This window comes from Natator depressus, chromosome 14 (genome assembly GCF_965152275.1).
Source record: "Natator depressus isolate rNatDep1 chromosome 14, rNatDep2.hap1, whole genome shotgun sequence".
NCBI classification, from domain to species: Eukaryota; Metazoa; Chordata; order Testudines; family Cheloniidae; genus Natator; species Natator depressus.
Window position 1 is genome coordinate 44,045,268 of NC_134247.1, and position 11,360 is coordinate 44,056,627.

Sequence of the window (11,360 nt, forward strand, 5' to 3'; positions counted from 1 at the left end):
TTTGTGTGTGTGGTTTTTGGAGGGGGGTGTGGGGGGGGGTGAGAAAACCTGGATTAGTGCTGGAAATGGCCCTACTTGATGATCACTTTAGATAAGCTGTTACCAGCAGGAGAGTGGGGTGGGAGGAAGTTTTGTTTCATGGTCTCTGTGTGTATATAATGTCTTCTGCAGTTTCCACGATATGCTATGCATCCGATGAAGTGAGCTGTAGCTCACGAAAGCTCATGCTCAAATAAACTGGTTAGTCTCTAAGGTGCCACAAGTACTCCTTTTCTTTTTTCTTTTTACGAATACAGACTAACACGGCTGTTACTCTGAAACCTGTCATTAAGATTCCAAGCCACCATTAATGGCCCACACTTTGCATAACTACAATAGGACTTCAGAGTAATACTTCATATTTCTAGTTTTAGATACAAGAATGATACATTCATACAAATAGGATGACCGCACTCAGTAGATTATAAGCTTTGTAATCATAATTTACAAGAGACCTTTTGCATAAAGCATATTCCAGTTACATTATATTTACACTCATAAGCATATTTCCATAAACATATGGAGTGCAATGTCACACTACCAAAGGGGAAGCTGAGGCAGCTGACCCTGGCTGTGGCTGGAGAGCAAAGGGGTGAGGTTGCTGCTGGAGTCAGAGCAGGACAAGGAGAGAACAAAGATGGAACCCAGGGAAGCAGGGCATGGTGAACCCATGGGAACCTTCCCCATCGGATCTCTGGTCTACGACTACCTCTTTGATGCTAGCCTACAGCCTTTCAGCTTCTGTATTGCAGGTGACTGATGAATTGGTACCTTATGTTGAAAAGGCTGCCTGGGGTCACTGCAGATACTCACTGAGGGCACTGCACCCTGGAGAGGAAAGTCTGAACAGACCCTACCTCAGTTCAGCTTGCCAAATGGGTTGCTTGGGCCCCAAGGCCCTGGTCTCAGAGTTGTTGAGGCTACAGGCCGGCTGTTGCAGAACAGTGGGGATCCTTGGGGTCCAGGACGTTAAAGTAGTTACTAGCAGGAGACTGATGGAAGGTTTGGGCATAGCACAGACCCTGTGTGTCAGTGACACTGCCCTGCCCTGCCCCCGCCCAACCAGAAAAGCTGAAAAACTGGCCAGTCCGGCTGGACGAGCAGTTTATGGACAGAGGGTGATTCTCAATGGCTAGCAAGTGCCGGCTCTGAATCTTGTGAATTCCCAGAGCAGTGTCTGCAGAGATTAGGATCAGATTTTCCAATGGGAGGTCTCACTATGGACTATAGATTAGCACACAAAGAATTGTACCTACAAGGGTGTTTTGGGGAGCAAATACCGTGACAAAGTGGGCATTTTCTGCAATATTTTGACACGTGTGCCTCAGTTTCCCTGTGCGCTTTGCACTGCTACGGGGGGGGGCAAAAGGGTTAAACCTGCTCTTGGGGGCAGATTAAGAGACAGGAGGTGTTTGCATCACACAACTGTCTGGGATGGTATGAAGGGGTCGTTAAAGGACTGGTAGAAACTGACCCAAATCAATGGAGAATCTGGAAAGGCAATGGGAACCCCACTGGCCATGATGTTCAGACCTAGCAAACACCAACCAAAATGAAGGAGATTTCCCCTGTCACATCTTGGAAGAGAAGCAGGACAAAGGCCCCAGCTAGAGAACAAAGGGGAAAGGTGATGGCTGGGAGAAGGACTGGCCTCTGGAGAGACAGAGAATCTTGCACTTGGGACTGAGAAGGAGACGGAGACAAAAATGGATCCCAAACCAGCTTGGCTGGCTGATTGCACTGGCTTGGCAACTGCGGACCAGGCCTTAACCTTTGCCTCTCTATGCTGCCCTAAGGACTTACAGATTCTGTAGCCAGGTGACTAATAAATTGTTACCTTGTTTTGAAAAGGCTGCCCGGTGTTGCTGCTAATACTCACTGGGAGCAGTGTGTGCTGCAGGGTACAGTGTACACAAGCCTCCCGGAGGAGTCTAGAATTGCTTCAGGGAGCCACAGAGAGAGAGAGAGAAGGGTGGGGGGATAGCTGGTTGCTGAGGGCCCAGTTTCAGAGAGTCTTGGAGGCCACGGGCCAGGCCCAGCCCAGTACAGGGACTAGTTACAGGCTGGGCATAGACCAGACCCTGTGGGTCTGTGACAAGAACAATTGTGTGCTCAGATTTGGGTGCATAAATGGTAAACAACTACCAGATGTGGGAATACAAACTGGTGCTTCTTCACCTAAATCTCCCACAGAATTAGAGGCTACGACTGAAAGTAGGGCAGGGTGGAAGAATGTTCAAAATGGTGCCTTTCTGAGATGTGGCCAAATGGCATATAGGTCTCCAGCGGTAACATTGGTGCTTTACAACTTTTAATTTTCAAACGGTTCCTAAGAGCCAAGTGTGTCTGCTCACACACGATGCCCAGGAGGCAGCCAGCTCCTCATGAAATCAGACCCAGCTCCTGAGGAACAAGTGAAAGGATCTTCCTTGGAAAATGGGTTTGTTGGAGGCTTTAGAATTCTTTAATTAGCAAATGTGTTTTTCTTTTAGAAAATAAACAAGGACACTTGCTATTTCAGTTATGCAAGTGCAGCTCATTGGTGTGACTGCTTATTTCAGGGCAACTTTCTCACAAATCCATTTAGCTAAAGCCAGGCAGGTTTCCGAAAGAGCATGGTTCCGTTTGATCATCACACAGCTCTCCCTTTCAGCAGCTCCTGTTAGCTGGAACCTGGGGAACAAAGAGCAGGAGTCACTGGGTATTTAGCTTTACTGAGCAAGATCTTTAGCAGCTATACCTCATTCGGAGGGGTGGTCTGTCTCCATACTAGCTTCCTTCATTCGTACTTTTCTACAGAGCCCTAGTGAGTAATATGCCTCACAGAGTGGGAAAGGAGCTGGGCAGGCTCGGTTCAGTGCTGGAAAACATCGCAAAATCCACTGCGATGATTGACCAATACTGCCCGTGGGTGTATTCAAATCCCTCTGCTGGGGAGCCAAGCCGAGGAGCCCAGCAGCGCCCATGTGGTCCTGTTTTGTACAACTGTGCCATGTGCACTGACTGGTGTCTGAAGTGGGTGGAGCTTAGTTGGTGGGCGGGGCTTGGGAAAGTACCACCCCTTCCCCCACCCCCATGGCAGCCCTGGTGGAGGTAAACTGTACTGCTCAGCAGGAGAGGGGACCCTGACCCTGCATTAACGAGCGCATTGCTGGACAAGGGCCACCTTACTCAGGCAGAGCAGCACAGCTGAGAGCTAACATAGGTGTGAACTCTTCAGCAAGTGCCTCTTCAGCAAGACAAGGATTGGGCTTAAGCTAGTGTCTTCCCAGACATGCCCATTCTCCAAAGAGACCCTGACCCCCCTTTATCCTGTGGCTTTGCAAGCACACAGGGGGCTTGAGACTGACCATCTCTCCATGGAGGACTCTGCCTGGTGCTTAACTTTACTTGTGCTCACAGACAGCCTCTGCTCCTGCTAGCACTAGAGAGCACTAACCTTGTGTTCCCACTTGTGCACCATGCAAGACACACTCAGTTTCAAAGCCAAAGTAGGAACCATGAACACTCACAGTGTTTCATCGAACGTGGTGCCGTCCACCCAGGTCCATTTCCTCTCTGGGGATGTAACATGGAGTCCAAGCCAAACCAGGTTCAATTGTGGAATACTCAGTATATACGCCTGTAAGTGACAGGACGGAGGAGTCTGGGTGAATATAACCTGCTAGAATTCTCTGGCTTCTTTGCTCTCTCGGCAAATGAAGGAAGAGAACCTGCTACATAGCTCTGCAATAGATATAAACCCAATTGCTGATATTTCCCTTTCCCAGTCTCACCCCCTCCTTCCCCTCCACATAACAGTGATATTTTAATGTGCTCTGTAAAAGATTTTTCTTAAGCCAAATGTCATACAGCTGGGGCATTGTTGTTTTGCTGCAAGCTCATTGTATTACATTATAACTAGTGACACTCATCTCTCAAGGGGCGGGTTAAGCCATTTTTATTTACTGTACCATCTCCTCCTTGTCTTGGATCACGAGCATTTGAGAGCTCTTCGCTGAGCAGTCCACACGACTCTCATTCCATGTTTTCCGTTCTTTAGAGACCCAATAGCACTTGTTCTTGTGCGGCAGCCAGCCAGCGGGGCACAGTCTGCACTCACAGCCCTCTAGAAACAGACATGGAAAAGGCAACATTAAATAGGCCGGAAAGTTCTGAAGAGTGCTGAGCTTCCCTACGTTCACGAGGGGCTTTCAAACTATAAACATTCTCAGCCAAGACATTTCTCTTTATTCATTGTTTGTTTGAGGAAAGGCCCATTATTCAAATAGCAGATGGAGGTGCGGGTCAGGAGAGAGGTGCTCTGGCAGAGCTGTAATGTGAATATGAATTCATAAGATTGGGCCCACAATTCACATTTTGCAGGCTCAGTATCACACAATGCATTTCCCCCCAAGGAGCACCGAACCTCTGAAATGAAAGACACAACAAAACTGTTGCCTTCTCTGCTGAATCACTTCTGGAGCATTTTAAAAGTAGGAGGAGGGAGGTAAGGGATTCTCGTAGGAAGTTCTGGCTTCCCAGAATGCTCCCAGACAATTGAGGGCTGCGTGCTGATCACACACACACACAAAACCACCTTACAAGAACAGTATTACAGTTGCAAAGTCAAGCACTCAAAACTTAGTAAGTGTCAGAATTAAGGTTGCCTGTGCAATCTTTATTGCGCCCCCTTGTGCATATTTATTATGATCCAGTCCATAATTACATAGCCACATGCCAGTTTTCTCCACCAGACCCCTGCTTCATTCAGGGCACATGACGGACGGTGCTGCTGACTTACTGAGCAGCTGTTCAATATTTTGTTTTCTTCTCATTCAATGTGTAGCCCCAGTAGTACTGTGCACTATTCAAAGCCGGCTCTGAAGGCAGAACTATTAATTTCCTCCTGGGCTCTCCTCTGGCACCCTGCTCTATAGTATCTGAGTGCTTCACAAAACAGTAATGAATTTTCACAGCACCCCTGTGAGATCAGGGGATTGCAATATTTCCATTTTACAGATGAGGAACTTAGGCACGGAGAGTTTGAGGTCAAAAGTATCCACTAATACCGGGTGCCCAACCTGAGACTCAGACCCTCAAAAAGGTACTTAGGCAGGAATAAGGTATCTGAAAAATCAAGGCATTTAAAGTACTTAGCATTCTATAGTACTTCATATGTTCAGGGCACAGCTCCCATCAATTTCAGTTACAGCTGTGACGGCTCAGCACTGCTACAAATCACACCCCAGGCTCTCAACTGAGGCACCCAATGAATGGAGGAACACAGTGAGTGACCACCTGTGAGAGGATTGGTTTAAGTAACTCTCCCCCACCACCAGTCCAAATGTACTCTCTCCCCCGTCTTCTGGTTCTTGTTCCTTCTGCATTCAACTCAGGCAACTTCCTCCTCCATGCTGCCAGGGCTCAGGAGGACACAGCAAGCGTGTGAGAGACAGGCTCCCCACTCTCAGCGCCGCTGTCAGGACCCAAACCTGCATGGAACGTCCTACTCAGCCCCCTGTAGCTCTGGGCTGGAGCATGCTCATTGTTGATAGAATCATGAATTTTCAAAGGCTTATCACTTGGCCAAATTTGGGCAGATATTCACAGGCGCAGCTAAAGGCAGACAGATCCCTGATTCATAAGCCACCCCCTTGTCAAGTGTCAAGTCCCTATTCCACAGCACGGGGACAGCACTAGAGCTTCTGAAAGACAAAGTCTCCAGAATTTTTTAACATGAGAAAAACAATGTATTTTCACTAGGCTGGTTCTCAGAAACAGCTGGACAGTTATGTCTGAAACTAAAAAAAAAAATAATAATAATAATCAGGCTGAGGCAGACCCCTGGCATGGAAAGGTTCAGCCTGAACATTTAATCTTCAGCAAAAATAAAAGCAACTGAAAACAGGCTCTCCTAGTGGGAAGTATTGTGCCCGTACTCAGTGCCTCAAAAACCAGTATAGGGAAAGCCAGCGCTACCTAGGGGTGGAGTAGGGAGGCTGAACACCTGGGTTCTAAGCCCCGCTCTGACACTGCCCCACTCTGGGTGTGTCTACGCTTGTGATCATTAAAATCCCAGCATCCTCTTTTGACTAACAGAGGATTTACCAGCTTGTGTAACTACATTTTTTCCTCCCTAAAAATCTCTCTGGAAATTTCAGTTGGATGCGGCAAATATTTCCGAATTATGGTCTATGGGGTGCTTGTAGGTACTCCATGAAAGCTGACAGGTCACATCTGCCTGGCTTCTCCTTGTTTCCAGCTGCTATATCTCTCTACAAGACAGCTACAATTTTTCCCAGTACTACTTTTCTATGAGCAACTTCTGTAGTTGCCATTGGGATGTTATAGGATTGCAAAAGGGAGGTGAGGAGGGTGGGGTCTGGGAGTTTACACAAGGGAAGGCAGGCATCCATTAGGTGCTCTGTATTAAAATATGCTGCACCATGCAAAAACATTTGAAACTCCCTGGGATTTGGAATTGCTTTTCAATTCCTCTCCTGTGGTATCGTATAATGTTGTGTGTTACTAAACAGCTAGCAAGTTTCACCCCACATGTGATCACACTACAATGGTAAGTGAAAGGATATAAAATGTTTCATACTCATTGGAAGTACTTTGAATGACCACTAGATATCACTCCTACTACTCTGCACAAACAGGTGAAAACTTATTTATTAGAGCTGCCTGAAAAGTGGGATTTCCCTGGCAAATTATCAGAGGGTTTTCCCCTTTTTTACCTTTTTTTCCCTTTCTCTCCTATTTTTCTCCCCACTGGAGAAAAGATGTGAAAAGATAAAATGTATAGGAAAGTGTTGAAAAGGCCATGATTTTGAACCTAAATATTTAGTTTTTCTCAGAAAATTTCCCCTTTGGAAAAATTTCAGAAAATTGAAAAATAAATGTTCTCATGAAAAATAAAATTTGGCAAAACCCTCTTTTCTGATTAAGAATCAGAAATGTTTCAGCCAGTTGTAGTATTTATTTTGCAGCCATCAAACAGAACAAATGACCAGAAAAATAAAGACGGGAAGATGAGGGTATGGCACATCTCAGCTATGTATAAGTTATTGTGACACAGTAGCTGAATTTTCAATCAGTGAGTTTGGAGTGAGAGTTCTTCCAGGTGGACACAATGTTGCAAAGAGCACAAAGAACAGCAGATACAGTTACCTGTTGAGTTGTTGTTTGGCTTTGGATACAAACTTTGATTTAAGCAAGACTGGGAATCCTTCAGGCTGGAATTACATTCAGTTCCATTTGTTGTTCTCTGTCTTTCAGTCTGACCTTCACAAGGACGTGTAACAAAAGAGAGAAGGTAAAAAGTATCAACTCACCAAATACCATGGGATATCTATTGAGTTATGATGGGGACAGAGAAGCAGCGTGAGATGGAATCTCACTCATTGTCCATTGTAAGGTTCATTCCACATTTTTGCACATCTCACAGTGGAGCTGTTACAGACAAATAATGCATGTTTCATGTATCAAGCGCTCAACTCTACTTTGTTTATGTAACACTTTTGATGTCTATGGCAGTGAAGAAATGCCTGGTAATTTATTCAGAAATGTTTTGGAGGCCAAAAAATAGAATCTAAATGGAATTGCAGAGGAAAAGGAGAATTCACTGAGCCAGTGAATCTATGGTGCTGAGATACTCACCCCAAACACGAAGCGCGATCACAGCTGCCACCAGGATGATGTTCCCAGCCCATCCGAGCCATAGAGTCAGCCGATGCCAGCGTGGGCACTGAGGGATATCTGCAAGAGTCAAAACCTAGTGTAAAGATTTATAATGAAACATGGAAACTTCTCCTCCTTTGGAGGCTGCTCAGCTGGAGATAAGGATAAAGTTCAGGCTCATGTAATATGAGGAGGAAAATGGTCATGCTCAGAGTTTAAAACTCTGAGGCCACATCACCCTCACAAGGGCAACATTAGTTGTCTAACTCGATGGAAGTAGAGGAAAGCTGAAGAAAATACCAAAGATAACTAATGTTTACTAGGTTTCAGAGTAGTAGCCGGGTAAGTCTGTATCCGTAAAAAGAAAAGGAACATAAGCTTTTGTGAGCTACAGCTTATGCTCTAATAAATTTGTTAGTCTCTAAGGTGCCACAAGTACTCCTTTTCTTTTTAATGTTTACTAGTTAGCAAGTTCACATCATCCTGTATCACAGATTCTCTGCACACTGAGGGGGATCCTCCAAGAGAAGGTTCAAAAGCTGGGGCACAGCTCCGATCCTGTGAAACTGTGACAGTGACTCCAGTGAAGTTAATGGCATTCCGTGGAGTTTTGTCAGCGGTTTGGTCCATAGTGTTCGTAAAGGGGAGATATTTCACCATATAACTGCATGGCAAAAACAGGCTGCAAGTGGCGGCAATGGCTGCCTCTGACTTGGCTTTTTTCATCCATCCATCCATGTAGACATGTATCCCTCAATGTCTGCTGTGTGCCAACCCCATCAGCAGACACTTGGTAACTACCCATGGTGCTGTTGACAAGGTGATGGGAAGAACTGTGAATTGAAAGTACCTGACTCCCATGCAGAATCTCAGGTATTTGCAATGGTTCTTCCCGATAGCCAGGTGGAAGTATCCATCTTTCATGTTGAGAGATAAATACAAGTCTCCTGAAGAGTGAGGGAAGGATTTGAAGCCTGACATATTTGTTCAGGTCTTCGGGGCCCAGAATAGGTTATAGACCTTCCTTCTTGGGGATGAGGAAGTAGTGGGCGTAGAGTCCCTTCCCTCGGTTACACAGAGGAACTTCTATAGCTACTTTCAAGAGGAGTGAGTCCCCTTCTTCCAGGAAGACTTTCTTGTGAGGGGGAGTCCCTGAGGAGGGGACCTGGTGCAGAACTGGATGGAATATCTATCTTGAATGGTCTCTGTCACAGGGTGGCTGGCTCCTGTCACTTGAAGCAGGTCCAGTGTCCTGTGCCATAGCAGGTGCTCCCAGTTGGGCCAGTCAAGAGGGGAGGCATTGCACCTGGGGCTACAGGGGAAGTTCCACTGAGCGAGGACCAGCTGCGAGAAGGAAGCTGACAGAGAAATCTAGGAAGCTGCAGGAAGCAGGACTGCCAGAGTCCATTGGGAAGGGAGGCAGGAAGAGTCTAACATCTAAAGGGTGAGCCGAGGAACTGTTTGTTTAAGTTTGGACAATAAACCTACTTAAAGGAGACTGTGGGTGTGGCAGTGAATCCTTGGCAAGCGGGGAAGAAGCCCTGCCTTGTGACAGTCTCCAAAGCCCAGCAATCAGAAGTTATTTATTGTGCACCAGTCGCTGTAGAAGAAGAATAGACAAGGACTGAAGGGAGTGTTACCCAGAGTTCTTTCAACCCAAAGCTTTTGGTAACTTATTTCCTGACATCACCTTGCACAGAGTAAATCAGGGGAAACACGGCCGTCCGACCGATAGATGGCTGGCACAAACAGGACAACACAAGGGTGATTTCACTTAAAGCTAAACTTTACTTAGTCTCAAGCACTTACACATGTCCACAACAGGTTAGTAAAACACCCCCAACCCTCGATAATTACCGAAGCTGAGTGTGGCTCTCGAGTGGCACAGCGGCAGACCGTCTGCCGGTGGGGAACACAAGATGTATCCAGAGGGAGAGACCAATCCTCAAACTTTTCCCCCTTATTTATACATTAGTAACACAGAGACATGTCCCTTAAAGAAACCTTGTTAAGCAAGCAGTTTCAACGGCCAAGCAAGAGGTTTCCTTCTGATTATTGATTAACCACGTGTGGGGTTTTTTTCCCAGAGTTTGCAGCCTTGAGGCCTCTAAAATGCATGCATCAGCAACTTCAACACAATTCTTAACAGGAAGCACACAGGGTCAAGCTGCCCTTTCTGTGGCACCCAAAACCCCCTCCCCTCCTGCCTTGGTTAAGCTGAGCCTGCTGCATGGCCACTTTATGGCCTGCTGACTTGGCTGCTTTTAGCAATAAGCAATAGCGGTTTCAGGCACTTTCCTGGTTTGCTGAAATCTCCCCGTACAGGAGGGGACAGAGAATGTCAGGGGGGAAGGTGCTAGAGACTTGTGTGGCTCCTGTGTGTCCCATTAAACCAGCTGCTTGTAGACAGAGGAGGAAGACTGTGATGAAGAACGCTGGAAGTGTTTGTTCTTGTGCTTTTGAGGTCTCCTCCCATGGCCACTGTGGAGAGAGGTTGGAACCTCCCTAGCGAGGAGCAGGCCTGAGAAGTTGCTGAGTCCACCCTTTGAAACCTGTCAAGGTTCAGATAATTTTCAGACTGGGTTGTACATACGCTTCTAATAAGCACGGCCATACTGGGTCAGACCAAAGGTCCATCTAGCCCAATATCCTGTCTTCTGACAGTGGCCAATGCCAGGTGCCCCAGAGGGAATGAACAGAGCAGGTGATCATCAAATGATCCATCCCGTCACCCATTCCCAGCTTCTGGCAAAGGGTAGATTTGATCTTCTCCAGATCTTCTCACTGGCCCTTAAAAGGCAGATCTTCTGTCCTCCATTGGGCTGCTGTAATGAGGCCTGGGGAGTGGGGTCAGGAATATCTACACAGGACTATTCCAGTGGCCACAGCCCTTGTATTGGTCTCCAAGGCATCATATGCTATGTTAAGAGGATGCTTACCCATTGTACAGCCCCTCCAGTACTACTACTGCTGTAAAAAAATTAGAAAAGCCACCATGAAGTACAACCCTAGAAGTCGCTTTACATTTTCAAAGCTGTCCTCAAAGAGGAAAAGGGCAAGAGACTTAAAAACATCATTTAAAATAAAAAGAGTAACAGTCTCTAGGCCCCACCGAGTTGGTAATCACGACAGGAGACTTCAGCACTTTCAATATCAAAGAACTTAACTTCGAGTAACTTCAAAAACTGTAGCCCGTTATTCATAAAAGTCCTTCTTATGTGAGAGTTCTCATTGAGACTTAATAAATAAAACTTATGTCCTTAATAGAACAAGATGTTCTGGAGACATACGTGGACAAAAAATGGTGTATTTTTAAAAAAGTAAAAAGCTGCTTTTCTGTTTTTTAATTAAAATAATTAAATGATTTGTTAAATTGATTTCAATTTTTCAAAGAAAAAAATTCTTTTCTGGCCCCAGATTAACAAATTTCAAGATAGAAGGGGTGGGGGGGAGTCAGAGAAGGTGTTAAAAAATTAGGCTTGTACTAGAAACTCTTTGACAAGTGTAACTACTGTGGCTCCACAGTTTAAGCTCCAGCTTCCAAGTGAAGCAAAGGACCTGTGTAGAGACCCACCTCCTGGCCACACCAGCCCATTTCCATTTTCCAGCCCCAGGGGGCACCGCATGGGGCTGGAGCTCCCGCAACTCCCTGGGGG

General features: G+C 46.1%; 1 protein-coding gene across 1 annotated transcript; it reads right to left on the bottom strand.

Moving 5' to 3' along the window:
• Positions 1 to 964: 964 nt before the first annotated feature.
• On the bottom strand, positions 965 to 10,647 carry LOC141998067 (killer cell lectin-like receptor subfamily B member 1B allele B). Its single transcript, XM_074970705.1, has 7 exons — positions 10,644 to 10,647; positions 9,562 to 9,648; positions 7,684 to 7,782; positions 7,195 to 7,308; positions 3,993 to 4,147; positions 3,552 to 3,661; positions 965 to 2,712 (listed from the first exon to the last, which is right to left on the bottom strand). Exons 1-7 carry the CDS (start codon positions 10,645 to 10,647, stop codon positions 2,592 to 2,594), a joined length of 690 nt encoding a protein of 229 aa, XP_074826806.1. The 3' UTR covers positions 965 to 2,591.
• Between the last annotated feature and the right edge of the window lie 713 nt (positions 10,648 to 11,360).